Genomic DNA, 17,051 nt, shown 5'->3' on the forward strand with positions numbered 1-17,051 from the left:
GCAACCGGTGAGCTGGCGCTCCCTTTGTGTTTCAGTGCATGGGCATGACAAGGAAGCAGCATTTGAAGCTGTTCAATGACCTTCTGCTTTCTCTACAATTGTATCCATGTCACTGAACTATCCAGAGTTATTGAACCTCTCAGTGACCTGCTGAGGGTATTCAGGTCCTACTGTGTCCCTGTTTGTTTGCGACACTGCTTTCACTCTCTCTGCTCCTCACATGCATTGGTGTTACTTCCTGACATCTCCTTGGTGCTGAGTACCTGGGGTTGTCAGAGCAGCTTTTCCTAGTCTTTCTTTCTGCTTCTAAGTTGCAAAAAGCTAGTTAGATCTCCTGCAACCACCTTCCCCCCAGCTGCTCCCTGCCAGATCTGATTCCCAATTAACAGCTAGTCATGCAGTCCCCAGGACTAGCAGCTTTGCGATGGTAAATCACATGCACTGATGGAACTTGATTGAAGCTGTTTTCTCTCCCTTCCCCCTACCCCCGTGGGAAATCGCCCACAACGCAAATCATGGTGAGAGTCAGCTGAGATTCCGTATTTGGTGGCATTGGCTTTATGTTACAGAACCTAGAAGTTGTTTTACTTGGTCTCTGTTTTATCTCTGATGCCTGCACTTACAGATTTATATTTATTGCTTTTGTATCAGAGCTGCCTAATAGGAGCCTAGAATAATCACTCCCTTAGGAACTTATGCCTCTTATTTTGCCCTCACTCCAGGTTCTTATTGCCTCCCATTTGCCATCATATGAGCTTCGCCATAACCAAGTAGAGTCTATCTTCCTATCAGCTATTGACATGTACGGACATCAGTTTTGCATTGAGAACCTGCAGGTATATTTATAACCCTTTTCTATCACTTTGCAGTCTTGTCCCTTTTATGTCCAAGCATAGTTTAATTAATCAATCAATCAGTCAATCAATTTTGATTTTCAGTGTAATGAAATTTTATACCTTGATTTTTAAAAACAATTTATATTTATGAATTTTTTTTTCCATGCAGTGCTGTTAGAATTGTGATTTAGCTTAAAAATCAAATAGTGGGAGACATCTAGGTCAATTAGCATAACATAGTTCATAAAGAAAATGTTCTATATCCTACTTTGGTGAGTAGCATCTGGGGTCTTAAAAGCTTGCAAACGGCCATCTATTGGTCCCATCCCATCATGAGCAAAGGAGAATGAAGAAAACCAAAGACACAAGGAAAATATTAGCCTAAAGGACTAAAGGCTCACGTGAACCACAGCCTCCACCAGCCTAAGCCCAGAAGAACTAGATGCTGCCCAGCTACTGCCACCAACTTCTTTGACAGGGATCATAATAGAGAGTTCCGGACAGAGCAGGAGAAAAATGTTGAACAAAATTCAAACTCACAAAAGTCTCAGAAACTCTGCTAACTCAGAATTGAAGCCACTCCTGAAGCCCACTTTTCAGACAAAGATTAGACAGGCCTATAAAACAAACAATAACACACATGAGGAATGGGCTTCTTAGTTCTATCAAATATATGAGACCAAATGGCCAACTCCTGCCCAAAAGCAAGACGAGAAGGCAGGAAGGGACAGGAAAACTGACAAATAGACATGGGGAAACCCGAGTGGAAAGGGGGAGAGTACTGTCACATTACAGGGATTGCAACCAGTGTCACAAAACAATATGTATGTAAATCTTTGAATGAGAAACCGATTTGAGCTATAAACTTTCACCTAAAGCACAATGCAATTAAAAACAAATAAAGATCAAATAGGCCTGCCTACTGAAGTCTTTGCCCCTTGTGCTTTTCCTAGAAAGTTTTCTAGGTCAGAATTCCGTGGCAGCCCCGGTTGATTTCTGATATTTGAATCAGATGTGTATATAACCCATTGCCACCGAGTAGATTCCAACTCATAGCGACCATATAGGACAGATTAGAACTGCCCATTGGGTTTCCAAGGAGTGGTTGGTGGAGTTGAACTGCTGACCTTTTGGTGAGCAGCCAATCTCTTAACCACCGTGCCATCAGGGCTCCAGATGTATACATAGATAGTTGTTATCCTTCTGGAGGCAAAACTATTTAAATATCATTTATTTTAATGCTTACTATTAAGTTTTATGAACAGCCAATTTTGTAATAGAGTATCGGCTAATTTTATTACAAATTGGAAAGACCTTGACTATTATTTTTTAAACAACATCATTTTCTTAGGAGTGACTTTCTGTTTTTCTTCCTGGAACCATACTATTGTTATATCTGGCAAAGGGGCTCTTCAGGCTTTCTCTAGATTTCTTTCCAGGGAAAGTAGAAGGAGAAGAATGGACATTTTTACTTACTTGATTCATACTTGAAATCTAGGAACCACAAGGTTTACTGTAGTGGAGTTATGAGACATTTAGGAAGAGCGGTACAGATGTATGTCAGAAAGGATAATAACAGTCATAAACATAGTAGCATATCATTAATGCATTATTTTAAGGATTATACATATATTAACTCATAGAATCCTCACAACAGCTGTATGATGACAGGAGCTATTATTTTCCCCATTTTGTAGTTGAGGAAACTGAGGCACAATGAGATTAAGCTCATATATGGTATTCATAGAAAAAAATTCTTAGGTTTCACTAGCTGCTTTGAATGCCAAATAGTATCTACTGAAATTGTTCTCTCTAGGAATGTAGTAACTTAAGCCTGTCTTTATACTTTCCAGAAACTCATCTTGTCTGAAACATCTATTTTTGATGTCCTACCCAACTTCTTCTATCACAGCAACCAGGTAGTGAGGATGGCAGCTCTGGAGGTAAGTTTTTATGGTAATGTGACACATTACCTTTTTCTTTGTTTCTAGCTGATTTACTCTGTCCATTTGGCTATTGTATCAGTTCTTTTTCTTTGATCACAAGGCTTTTTAAATTAAACTGAATTTTTTATTGTAAAAATATACATAACACATAACCCAAGTGTTTCATCTGAACTCATTGCTAGCTTCTAGCTCCAGTCACAGGAAAATAGCTGCCAGCATTTTTCAGTAGTCTGTATTTTCCAGGTATTTGAATTCTCCTACTTCATAATGAATTAGGATTCTCCATAACACAATGAATGAAAAAACATGGCTAATCAGAACATGTGTAACCTTACATTATGTGTTTCTGATCAAATTAAATTTTAGTTAATATTTTGAATTGTCAGGCAGCTCTTAAGGAATATTTCCTCATAGGAAAGAAGGTAATACCATTTAATGGACTGTGTTTTAGGTGCTTTATTTTTCTCACTTAATCCTACACCTAACCTTATAAAGTAAGAAGAAAGTGAGACTCTTGAGAGGTTAAGTGATGTATCCAAAATCACATAGATAATAAGTAGAGTTTGCATTTGAGCTCAGGTCAGTCTGACTCAAAAGACTTTTTACTCATCAGCACGCTACATCAGCAGGTAAAAAAATTGTAGGCCCTGAACACTGCTGTAAAATTGCCAAGTATAAACAACAGATGTTGGTGAGGATGTGGAGAAATTGGAGCCCTCATCCATTTCTTGTGGGATTGTAAAATGGAACAGCCACCGTCGAAAACAATTTAGTGGTTCCTCAAAAAGTTAAATGTAAAACTACCATATGATCCAGCAGTTCTACTCCCAGGTACATACCCAAAAGAATTAGAAGCAGGAATACAAAAAGATACTTGTCCAACATTGTTCCTTGTAGGACTATCCACAATAGCCAAAAGACGAAAATAGCCTAAATATCCATTAACAGATGAATGGGTAAACAAAATGTAGCACATCATTCAATGGAATATTACTCAGCCATAAAGAGAAATGAAGTCCTGATGCATGCTACAACGTGGACAAACGTTGAAGATGTGGAGCATGAAATAGTCAGTCACAAAAGGACAAATATGTATGTGGCAAATTGTCTGTGAAGTGGCTGAGATTGGGCTGATGGTTTTTCCTGTTGCTGTTTCTTCAACACTGAAGTTAGTGCATTTGAGATATTATATATCAAATTATGCTTTACTGCTTTTGCCTAGGGATTGGGGATATAAAAGATCCAAAATTGAATTTGGGGCATTGAGAGAAACAAAAGCAAACAAAGATGCAGGATTGTAAAAAGAGTTGAACTGTATCTGTCTTCGGTATTCATTCATTAAATTGCCTAGATTCAGCGCCTCTTACTTTTCTCACTGCTTGCTTTTATCTTCTGTGGAAATGGTCATGACTAATGAGTTAGTAGCTGTGGCTCTTCTGTGTGCTCGTTTTTGCTCAAGATCAAGCCTCCACCTGAGTTTAGGCTAGCGTGAAAGCAGGTTTATGGTACACCTAGAGATGTCCAGCAGAGGCAGGCTGGTTCTGTTTCCACATAGTCATAGTTATAGTATTAAAGTCAAAACCAAACCCGTTGCCCTCAAGTTGATTCCGACTCATGGCAACCTCATGTGTTACTGAGTAGAACTGCTCCATAGGGTTTTCTTGGCTATAATCTTTATGGGAGCAGATCTCCAGGCCTTTCTTCTGCTGTGCCACTGGGTGGGTTTAAACTGCCAATCTTTCAGTTAATAGTCAAGCACAAGCCATTTGCACCACACAGGGACGTTACAGCCTTAAAACTCCAGCTTTATTAGTTAAACCAAGCTATGCACAGAGCCTTGAGACTCCTCTCACCACAGACCACCTACGTCTGCATCAGATAACCTCTTTTCGAGACTGTCTTTTTCCTGAACTAGCCATGTCTTAGTTTCTGTTTTCAAAGTGTATTTACCGAGGATTATTTTTTAACCAGGTATATGTTCGAAGGGCTTATATTGCCTATGAACTTAACAGCGTACAACACCGCCAGCTTAGAGACAACACCTGCGTGGTGGAATTTCAGTTCATGCTGCCCACATCTCATCCAAATAGGTAAGTTTGAGCTGGCATGTGTACCTGAGCAAACCAGAGCTATGTCAGGAGGGTTAAGGGAAAAAGCGTATGACGAGTCCATGTTTTTTTAGCTAGAAACGCGGAGCAGAAAATAAACAAATTTGACCCATAGGAGAAGAGCCTTTTGATGCCTACTTCTTCTGATCTTTAATTTAAAAAAGAAAATATACCCTAATTCAGATAAAAGCATTACTCCATTCATTTTTGCTTATATTTTGTCATTGAGGCAGCATTGTTTTTTGTTTTTTTTTCTTTTAAGTTAAAAAGAATTTACTAGCATTTTACTTGCAGGAACATTGTCAGGAAACCAGTCTTTTAAACAGTTTAAGGTCAGTAATTGGAACATAAAAAAACCTGGGGTGGAATGCTTTGCTTTTCTGTATGTTTGCTAGGGATTAAAGGTATATCTGAGCCAGTTTTATTATCTCCCTAAAAACAGACACATTAATTTCGTAGTTGAAATTCAGTCTGTTTTTACAGGTCACATTTCAGAACCAAACTTCTTAAATATAAGTAAATTACTTAATTAAGCCATGCCAATTCCATTTTTACCTTCTCAAGTCCTTTAAAAAATAAAATATATGTTTGGAAATTTGTTTCAGTATTGCTTTGGCTTTAAAAGGAAAATACTTCATTTATCTGTATTGTCCTTCTTTTAAACTATACTAAGGCAGTGAAAATCTACAAATTCACCCACACATCTGTTCACCTTCTCCTGTATTTTCATTCTTTTTAGTAATACCACAGGAAATATAAATACCACAGCCAATCTTAGCCTGCCCCCCACCATTTCTTCTTTATGCCTTCAGTTCTTCACTTTGTATTACAAAGTACTATGTCTTTGGGGATCTTTAGTTATAGACACCAGAAATGGTTTTGTTCTGAATTGCCACTTCACCCAAAGCAATAGTAACCCTTCCTAGAGACAAAGAAGTCTGTGATGAGGTTTCTGGCCACTGGATGCCACTGTTGATCCAGCAGAGGTCAGCAGAAGAGCTGTGGCGTCTTCAGAAAAGTACTTCTTTTCTTTGTCTCAGAAGATTCTTTCACTTCTGTACCTCAGAAATACCTTATGGCTGGCAGAGAAAAGCATATATCCTTGATTTAGCAAGCATCTCTCGGTACATTTTTGCCTCTATGGATTTCAGAATCTCATTTTATAGAAACGAATAGTTGTCCTTCAGCGAACGGCGAAGTACTCATGGCACACATGGGCTCAGCACTCAGTCTTTCTTTTCCTGCATTCCTTGAATAATTGTAGAGAACTACATGCTGTACTTAATGTTCTTTGTAATTCTCAGGGCAGTCTCCTTTTCTTTCTGCTTTCTTCTACCTCTTTCCTTTGGACAGTGATTTGTAGTCAGGCTCCAGGGCTGCTTTTGATTTCCTTCCCTCCTTGTCTTTCTGAATTGCTCTCCTTGTCCTACTTTTTTGAGGATATGTGTCCAGTTTCATGAAAGAGTGACTGAAAAATGATGTATTAACAGAGCAGTTAATAAGGGCAATTCTTATTAACTGCTCTGTTAATAGATCTTTTTCACCTTTCCACATCAATGGCTCAAATCTCTGTTTTTTCTGATGTGGTTTCCAAACTTGTAAACTAGTCCCTCTAAACGTCTGAGCATATACACCCCTGTGGATAAAGACCGGACTTGAGCAGAACTGTAATCCTGTAGTCTCCCTATATGAGAGTCTTCCTTGGTTGTGTGTATGATTTTAAAGCTGTTTTTACTTGGATTTATTAGTATTGTCATTATCAGTATTACTGATATATATGTGAAGGTAAAGATAAGGGCAAAATACAGAAGGAAAGATAAAATAATCTTTCTGAAAACCAGAAAGATACTAAAATTTTTTTAATCCTTTTTTTTAGATCCAAAGTTCCTTTGTTAATTTAGGAATATATCACAAAATCATCTATTCAGTTTTAGAGTATAGCTTATTTAGACGGTTATTGTAAATTCGCAGCTTGAATTTACTTTTGTAAGATTTTATATTTTCTTAAAAATGTTTTTGCTTAAAAAAGAAACTTAGGTTCCTTTCAGTAGCTTTTGCTATTTTTGAGCCAAAATCCAACTTTTCTTCCAACTCTAGTACTTTTATTTCTTTCTATTCTTATTCTTTTAAATAAGCAGGCAGTAAGCATGTTGCTTCTTATTCTTCAAAAATAAGTTACTGGAGACCATCTACCACTGTCCATTCCACTTCTAGTCCTTTAAGGCTAAGGACATTATTGTGTTCACCAATCACTAGATTAATGATTCTTAACTAGTGATGTACCTTAGAATTACCTGAGGAATATTTGAAAATACACACATTGGGGCTGCGACTCCCAAGATTGTCAGTTAGAGTCTAGATGAATACTATTTTAAAAAAAGCTGAGAATTCTGATGAACACTTATAATTGAGGATCATTACCTCTAGATCAGCTTTGTTGAATAGAAATATAATGCAGGCTACATATGTAATTTAAATTTTGTACTGATCACATTTAAAAAACATATAAACAGGTGAAATTAATTTTGTTAACATTTTATTTAAGTCATTATATCCATAATATTTCAACATATCATCAATATAAAAAATTATTAATAAGATTTTTTTGTTCTTTTCCTGTACTGTCTTTAAAATTTTAAATTCCTAGTGTATTTTTCACTTAATGGCGTATCTCAATTTGGGCTCGCCACATTTCAAGTACTCAGTCACTGTGTGTAGCTAGTGGCTGTCATATTGGGCAGTGCCATTCTAGATAAAAAATAAAATAAGACAACCACAAATAAACACTGAGTCCTCTTTGCTTTATGTTAATAATAGTGCCTCTTGGAGGGAGAAAAGCTCTTATTGTTATGTTGCTTGCTCTCAGAAGTTACAGGAATTAACCAAACCTGATACTGTAGATAATACATTACAATGTTTTATGTGTGCTTTAAAAATTATTCAGTGAAAATAAAGAACAGGCATATTAATGCCTTATCATACATATTTTACTTATCACTACAAAACAGAATTTTATAAAGATTTGTTTCTCAATTAGGGGTAACAGACCAAAAATCCTTTAGAGGATAAAACCAGATACTTTGTTTAACTGAATTTTTCCCATTTCCTTTCCTGGCCTTTGGTCTTCACATTCCTAGCCAGGCATTCATTTGACATAGACTAAATTTGTCCAACAAATCCTTAGAAGCCAGCATCTTGTAAGCTGTAATATCAAAGCAAGACTAGTGTCTTGTTTTTTATGGGGTCACCTAGTGGAGTTCCATTCCTGCAGTTTGTTTTTGACTAGAGATTTAGCACCCCGGGTTGGGATGAAACATGGTTCTCTGTCTGCAAACTGACAGCAACAGAGTATATTTTCAAGAAAATGCCCTAGATACTGTTTGGATTGAAGACCTCTGTCCCATTGGGACCTGTTTTGACTTTTAGAGAAGGCGAAGCACAAGCAGTTGCCATTGCAAATGACAGCAGCATCGTCTAAGGGAGAAGGCACTCCTTTTTAGCACACTTGGGCAGTTAGCGTGTGGCCAACATGTTTGGTACCCTTTTTTTTGTTGTTGTAATTTCTTATAAGGACTTTATATCGTTTTGACATTTAGTTATTTTTTTTCAATTTAATAATCTATTTCGGTATAATTTGACTGTATTTTTTTCTCTCAATATTAAAAAAAAAAAAGCAGCAACATATTACTAAATAATTTATTTTATTCCTAACCTCTGTGACTTCCTGCATCACCGCTCTTACTAGGTAGGCTTCCATCAAGGCGTCTGTTACCTTCTTCTTGATCTTCAACCCAAGACTTCCAAATTTTTTCTGGTATTTATAGTTCCAGCTTGTTTTGCATCCCCAGGTCTTACTTATTCACCAAAGGAGCTCGTTATTAGAGTTTCACTCAGGGAAGCTCTTAGTCTGGATTTACCCTTTTCTTCTTAAATTCTCTTCAGCTGAACAGTAGCTGCAGAGGTTTTCCTGACTTAGGCATAGTTGGAAACCTGTATATATGTGATACATGTGTATGTTTGTATGTATGTGTGTTTTTCCTTGTTTATCTCCTTAGCATTTACAAGCTATGTCCTACTGTGTGAGAATTTTTTTGAGGGAAGAGGATTTTTGCTGTGTTTTTGTTTTTGTTAAAGGTGATTTGTAGCCAGTTAGCAGTTGTTTTTGAAGGAGAAGTGAATGGGTTTCTTCAGTCCTTTTTTTGGTGCAGGAATAATCAAAGCAGCTGGTCTACACTAAGGGAACATTTTATTATTATCCAGATTTCTAGGACCTAATTCTCTTGTCGAAGATTCTATCAGTCCAGCCCTTTAGTGAGTTATACCTGTATTTTACATTGATTAAGCCTGGAGCTCTACTATATTGTTCAGCATTTCTTTTTTTTACTGTTTTCCTCCAGTGAGGCTCAGGGTTTAGAGTCAGAAGTATATGTGTGTCTGTCTTTTTTCCTATTCTGAAACCCGTTTATCTATCATTGGTGCTAGTGATATAAAGACATGTTACAGTGAAGCATCATCCTGAATATATCTTTACTTATACAAACGTATGTAAAGTATAATATCCCATAAACTCTGTGGCTATGCATATGGCTGTATATATTATGACAGTCTGGGAGTACAAAATTTAAAACTTCAAATGATTTTCATATGTACATCAGTGAAAGTATTTTTTTTTTTTTTTTACTTTTGTCAAATAAGAAGCATCAAAGTTGATCCAGGAGATTTAAGTTTACTTTGTTGTATGTTTCTGTACATTTTGGACCTATTAGTGTTTACTTCCACCAATTTTTAAATGGAAATCCATGTTTTATTTAGGTTAGGTTGTGGTACACCTTCTCTGCTATTTGCTCCTTGTGAATTTGGCCTCCTGTGTTATCATATTTTAATTCGAGCACTTTCCTTTTGTCATGTCTTATATCCAGAAGAGGTTGGCTGTGTACTTCTCTGATAGCACATGTTTTGGTCATGACTGAGTTCAGGCTGCTGGGCACCTTCAATGTTCAGCTGTCGGTGGACCTTCTTCTTCGTGAAGGTTAGAAATCAAAAGTTGTCCATATGACTAATCAGCAGCCTGCTGCTATCCTTGAGGATTCTGATATCTTTGACACTCAGACATTGGACCCCTTTTTGGACGGTACTGAGACACTCAAAAGTCATCCAACTTGTAACATTTTTTAGCAATGGGGGCACTTGTAGTTAGCAGGCCAGAATGAGCTATAAATAAATAAAATCCTACAGTGCTTGCCTCCCTCATTCAGGGTAGTCCACTGATAAGATGCAAGCATCTGGCAGAAGAGAAGATTCTCAGCAGGTTTAAGTGCTTACCAAAGTGCTTTCCTGTATCCATGGCTCAGCTTCTAGCCTCTGCTGTGTTATTTTGGCACTCTAGACTTGTAAGATTGGAGAGTCGTGTTTAAAACTCTCAATATATTATTAAGGTAGCCCAAGGTCCTTTCTTGTCAAGGAACACTAGCTGATCCCAGGGGGAAGGAAAAGCAGAATCCAGGGCACCTGTAAATCCCTGTGGTTTTGTGCTGTGGGTTTGTAGCTAATTATACAGCAAGCAGCCATAATATGCTGTAGCCCTGTTGGTGTACTTGTTTCAGAAAGTGCAAAATCTTCCAACAGAGCAAAGAAGGGGCTTTGGAGGGGCTGTAAATGAATGAAGCAATGATCATTTTAATGTAAACTAAAGCTCTGCAGTGGAATCAGGGCATCTGAACTGCAGTGGGCTGGTGGGAGAGATGCCAATAGAAATACATGGTTCAGATGTGTTTTACAGCTTTTGATTTGGATTCTCCTGCAGGAATATGGTCACGCAAGGAGACCACCACTGGTCACAGCCAGTCAAATTGCTCTTTCTCCTATGGTACTGCTGTTAGTGACTGCTAGTAGGTTATTCAGCCGGCCTCTTCTGATTCTGCTTTGCTGCCTGTTTTCAAAAGATTTGCCCTATACTGGCTCTCAGTCACAGCTTGATGTAAACCCTGCTTGTTTGCATGCATTCACATCATTTTCATATAGGGTCCTTTTTTTTTTTTTTTCTTCAAGTTAGAAGGCAAAAGAAGCAGGAGCATTTTTATACGGTAAAAGATTTATTCAGGGCCCACTAGAATCAAGCAAAATGAAATTCAGCTGGAAGGGATGGTAAAAGGCTCAGAGAACTTGTGACTACCAAAGAAGTCAGTATTCCTTAAAGAGGGTTCAGCTAGCAGGCAGCAACTCTGACTTTGCATTTGTATTGAAGTAGGCTCGCCAGCCATTCTGGGCAGGCAGATCAATAAAATCACAAGTGACTTAATGCCAAGAACCTCAGAATTCAAAGGATTTCTCTTGTCCTTCTTTAAGGTCTATATCGATGTGGAGTGCTAGTCTCAGGAACTGAGATGAGAAAATGCCAGGTCTAGATTTTGGTTTATGACACCATATTGAACAGTGTCACTGGAAAGCATCTGCTTTGGTTTCTCAGTTATCACACCTCTAAAATGAAGCTAATATAGTAGAGGGAAGGTGATGCCGATATTTTTTGCAACATCATGACAGAAGAGTTATCATGGTAAAGTGCTTTGAATAGTCTAAACAGCAAACTTCTGAATAGTGAATTTTTATCTCATTTATGTATTTGAAAATGCAGTCCATTGCTTTATCAGAGATTGAGCAATTTGGCTATTTTTGTATGATAAGTATGTGGTGAAATATGGAAGATTTTATCTTTAGCTGCATAAATGGAATTCTTGACTCATACAATCTCTTCCTTAGTTGTTTATATTGTGCAGACCATGAATCTAGCCTTATGGATCTATTGTGTATCACAGTAGTACGTACAATACCATACTTGTTATATCTCAAATCAATCAAATAGCCCTGTATAAAGAAACAGAGTAAGTGATCATTATGGACATGGCTAAGTGTTTAACTGGTAATATACAGTTTATCCTTCTATCCCTGCTCACTACCCTTACAACTCCAAAGATTTTTATTCTACCGGAGAGAATAGCCTGGCTTTGAACTTACCTCTTACATGATTGATTTAGGGCCATTCCTTTAAAAACTGGAGATATTGGGAGTTTTTGTTTTTTACCCCATACCGTGTAGATGGTGCACGATTCCTGTAGCAAGGCAGCAGGGGGCTCCCTATGAGAGCTTGAGAATTGCTCATGGAGAAGGGCAGGCTTGTTGTTCTTTTCAATTCAGGCCCTTTTCTACTGAAAACTTGGCCCAAATCCTGTGAAGACTCCCTAAGGGATTAGAGTGTACTACAGAAGCAATGAGACCATTTTATTAGTTTATGGAATGGGTTAACCGTTGAGACAGATTATGCTCATTTCTAAACTCCAAAATCCTGGATGGATGGAGCCTGAGATTGCTTTAGTTGTAGAGATCTTCTTTATGAACTGAGGTTCATGTAAGAAACTGTACAGGTGGCCCCTTTCTTTAGAATCCTGTATATCTTAATAGGAAGATGTGTTCTCATTAGCCTCTGCAGCTAGTTTTCTGCCTACCCACGCCTCCCTCTGCTGTAGAACCTGTGTTAATGAGAGCCACGTGCCTTATAACTGAGGATCTGTTGTAAAATGAAACCCACTTCCCTGAGTGACAGGTTCAAGAAATCCAAACAGCAGAGTTTCAGGTTTTTGCACTAGGAGGTTGCTCTTGCTGTCTTCCGAATTCACTCTATGATTCAGGTTTGATGCAAAGAGCATTGCTACTCACAAATCACACAAGGTATACAGTTTGTGTGTAGTGATATGTCACTGCTTTTTATTTATATGGCCAGCTCAGTCTATTCTGCTCCTTTCACTGCCATGGAAAGTGTATCATTTTCCTCCCTCTATCCTCCTTCGCACATATCATCAGCACCACCCACTGTGCTCTGCCCAATAAGTCCTCTGTGTGCTGGAAAACCCCAACAATGATTAAATGCTGGCAAAAGAATGTTAGAAGGTTAAAATATCAACCAATCAACCCCCCTTACAGTGTCCCTAAATTGTGGGTGCAAGAATAAATTTGCCCTTTTAACATTGAAAATCAAGATTTTTTTCAGTTGAGGAAATGATTAATGTCAAATTAAAAAAGAATTGGTAAGAGAGATCAAAGCGAATGCAGGAGACTTGGCTTGTAGTTTTTCTTCCTTATCCCAGCCTCTCTTTCATGATTTTGGCACATTCTTTATAAGGAAATTGTAGGGCTAGCCGAATTTAGGTAAGGTTTTGTTGATGAGAGGCCTAGAGTTTTTAAACTTAGAGCAATTTTTAAAAATCATTATTACCCTAAAATCATTTAATTAAGAAAATATCAATTAATTGATTTTAGCAACTTACATAACTCTTGTCAAAGAATCAGTTATCATTACCTTCTTGCATTATTTTTAGATCCTTTAAGCTCCCGTAGTACATAGCACCCTTCTCTTTTCCCCTGTCCTGTGGGAGGAAGAACATGTTTAAAGAGACTTAGAACAGGTAGCTGGGAACCCAATTTACTGAATTATTTTCTTTGGAGGATAGCTTGTAGGTTTATCACATCCTGAGAAACAATTAGAGTGGGAGGGAATATGGAATCAATTTCTGTGGACCTCCTTATTACACCTTTGGTAAAATAGAAAAAGAAAGAAGAGTCTCTGAGAATCTTGTCTAAGCATATTCTTAAGAATTATATTTCACATTGAGGCTTAAGATATATACCATATTATATAGCTTAAACTAATTTTCATCCACCTGTATTTTACTACTATTCTGCATTGTATTTTATAATAGAGTTTGTTTTTTGTTTTTTTTAATCCATGGTAAATACATTTCAAATCTTTCCATCAACAGCTGCTATGGTGAGGTAGGTCAGGAGGCATGCCTCTTTAGAGGCACCCCGGGGGTTGAAAAGTAATGAGCACTTAAGTATGTCTGCTGAATGCCAGAGCTGCCAAACTGGAGCTCCTCAGGACTGGTCTGTATCTGCTCTGACAATTCTTTTATTATGGCTTTCACTAACCTATCAGTAACTAACTCTGGTTGTTTAATTACAGAGGGAACATCCCCACGCTAAACAGGTACCGTATGTTAAGTTTCTTTTCCAACTAAAATTACCTTTTTTGTAACTTTTAATAGTGAAACCAGGAAGAAATAACACTACCCTTGATAAGCTAATATGGTTGCTTCTTCTAGGGAGTCCTGAACTCCCCTTTGAAGACACTACATTATTCTTTCTGTTTGCAAAACATGTCTTCAGCTTTTCTTCAGTTGTTCAAAAGCAATACCTAAAAAGCCGCAGTCTGGAAAAGCTCCCATCTTGCTGTATTTGATAGGGGGTTCATCTGCCTGATGTTCGGCTTTGCTGGAAACATCTTTTGCTGCATTCTCTGTCTCTAGTTTGGGGCTTTCAGAGGAGAAACCCCTAAGGTTAATCCTATCACGGAAAATTGTTCATAATTTTTTCAATATTTAGTTTCTCTAATTTGCTTCTCCTTTTAGAGGAATGCAAATCCAGAAATAGCTGATTTCATGTTTTATCAGTTCATTAGCTATTTTTTTCTAAAGTGTTATAAGAAATTTCAAGTTTTATAGTAAGATTAATATTGAAAAAGTATATTTAAATTTTGATATATATATAACCCTGTGAAGAAGTTTTCGGCCAGTATAAATCACGCCAGTGATATATTAGTATTCTGAGTTTCTCCTGCTCCTGAGCCAAGCAAGGCAACACCATGCAAGTTTGAGAGGATAACAATTGTGATTGGAACTGAACCCACAAAAGGCTCAAGTACTAAGCTCTTTGTAGACCATCAGCTGGACATTGCAATATTATATAGGCTTGTGTTTATTTTGGCCCTCTCCCTTTAAAACATTAGGTAATCAAAACTGATCATAGCTTTTGGAATTCAGTTTGGATGGGGAGAGGAAAGGGAATGCTTTTATCTGGTCCTTTTATCTGCCCTTAAAGGGTGGGCTTGGCCCATTGCTGCTTGCCTTTGGCTGTCCTGGCCCTTGAGCCTCCTGAAGGAAACAGAATAGCAGATGTTTCCCCTGGGATTCAATTTTAGTGAAAAAGATACTTAACCCCATGTTTGCCACAAACACAGCCTATTAGCTTACTCAGAGGGAGTTCCCTTTTAAGTGTTAATCTGGAACCCTTTTGCCTTTCCTGATATAATGTCTCACAAACTTGCTCCATTAGTAAGTATATTTGGTGATCCTAGAAAAGAGGAGAATGATAGCATTTCTGAGTTAATACAGCTCCGAATCCCAGTTTCTAGTGAGCACCATATGTTAAGACTTGCTTGATGTGTGCTTCATTTGTTTGTTTCATTCGTGGTATCAGTACTTTCCTCTCCACTCTGCCTTTCTCTTCTCCAGTACTGTCAAAAGATGAGGTGCCTTTTTCATAGTCCTCGTTTGCCAAAGGAATAAAAATCTGAGTGTCAGTCTCTATAGTCTGTGTGAGCAGCACTCACATCCTACAAAGAATTCCATTGCGTTTTATAATTACGATTTGCAATAGGGTGCAGTATGTACCCAGATCTCAAATCCACCATTGCTAGCTCTCTTCCCCCTGCAACCCTGCAGGTGGTGCACTTCAAGGAGATTTTTGGGCAGCTTCCCAAAGTTGAGTTGCCATTGCCTTGCTCTGAACTTGCTTCAGATCAGTATGCTGGTAACATGTCAGGCAAGTCCTGGAGGCATTCTTTAGCTTGGTCCTTCCAAAGAGGCTCTCCTGGTTGACTAGGCAATCAGAAACACTTTACAGTATTATTTATCAGTACCTACTGCCGAGGTGCATCAAGGAATAAACAGATTCATTATATTTTCAGATTGAACAAATCAGTTCAGTTCACTTCAAGCATCTCCATTCAGCACCTGTTTGTCATGCTTACACATACTTTGAGACCCATGCTCTGCCCTTTTGCATCTTGCTGGGAATTAAGGGTAGATGTTGTTGTAGAAATGTTTAAATATAAAAAGGAAAATTTGCAATTCGAGGTTGAAAATTTTCTTTCTCAAAAAGGAGGAGAGCTGTAATCCTAATAATTACCATCTCTATCAACCCATTAAAGGAAAAAATAATACCTCAATAAAATTCCTTTACAGACTGACTTGTTCCTATACCATAGTGGTTTTTTTTAATGTAGTATATATAATTACTTACTAAACCATTCCAAGTGACACGAGTTGCTGTTTTATATATACATCTATGAATACTTAATCTATTACAATTTCTAGAGAAAAATTCCTTGAGTATTGCATAGTTATAACTCATTTGGCTTGCTTACTTCCTTTTAAATAAAAGAGTGTTATTATAGGGAAGGGGAAGATGCAGGATGGTTTTTAACCCCTTATGTGCCACTCATTCATTAGACACGGCATAATGCCGTTGTATTAAAAGTGCCGTGAAATTCCAGGCAGCCTTTGGGTTTTTTATTTGGAGATATTTTGGGATGACAAAAATATAGTTTGTATGGGGAAATCCAGATGAAAGGGTTAACATGAATCTAGCTGAGATAGCCTTAGTGGGTAAAAAACCAAATCTGCTCTGCAACCTGACCCTACTTCAGAGTTTTCTTCTAACTCCTTTTCCCTATTGTTGCTCTTACAATCCTTGCTCCTGCCCTCCCTGTCTAATAAATGTGGTTCAATTGCCGTTTAGAATGTCCTTCTCCTCCAACCTCAACCACTATGGCATGACTCATGTAGCTAGTGTCAGCGATGTGCTCTTGGACAACTCATTCACTCCACCATGTCAGCGGATGGGTGGAATGGTCTCTTTTCGGACTTTCGAAGATTTTGTCAGGTAAGACGCTGTGGAACTGTGTCTTGTACAAGGGGAGCTATGGGTGTCTCTGTTTTGGGGTCTCAGCCTTCTCAAGCAAATAAAGATCCCCACAGTAGCCATGAGCCAGTTAAGGACATGTAGCCCTTGCTATATATGCCCTCAGAGAGACACGTGTCCTACCATTTCTGCCTCTCATTCAGACTCTACAAGCCTCTACCTGTAGTGTGAGCCGACTCAGAAAAAAAAAAACGAAAACCATCTTTTCCTTAGGAGGTAACAGAAGAAGCTGTCTGCTCTATGATGAGTGAAATGTCAGGAGAAATTAAACACAACACTAGAGTAAGCCCCACTAGAGACTATACATCTTTTGATTAAATGCATTCAGCATCTATCTCTTGATGTATACT

The 17,051-nt window shown here is 37.9% G+C and overlaps 1 protein-coding gene across 11 annotated transcripts in view; it reads left to right on the top strand.

Moving 5' to 3' along the window:
* ACACA (acetyl-CoA carboxylase alpha) overlaps positions 1-17,051 on the top strand; it is a 321,203-nt gene that overhangs the window by 178,388 nt on the left and 125,764 nt on the right. For 10 of the 11 annotated variants that reach the window (XM_049859442.1, XM_049859441.1, XM_049859447.1 and 7 more), the window contains 5 exons: positions 723-836; positions 2,690-2,779; positions 4,754-4,872; positions 13,904-13,927; positions 16,519-16,662. In XM_049859442.1, coding sequence (XP_049715399.1) covers positions 723-836; positions 2,690-2,779; positions 4,754-4,872; positions 13,904-13,927; positions 16,519-16,662 — 491 coding nt within the window. The remainder of the gene's footprint in view (positions 1-722; positions 837-2,689; positions 2,780-4,753; positions 4,873-13,903; positions 13,928-16,518; positions 16,663-17,051) is intronic. The other variant, XM_049859440.1, reaches the window with a different exon arrangement.

Source organism: Elephas maximus, chromosome 19, assembly GCF_024166365.1.
Source record: "Elephas maximus indicus isolate mEleMax1 chromosome 19, mEleMax1 primary haplotype, whole genome shotgun sequence".
Classification (NCBI taxonomy): domain Eukaryota; kingdom Metazoa; phylum Chordata; class Mammalia; order Proboscidea; family Elephantidae; genus Elephas; species Elephas maximus.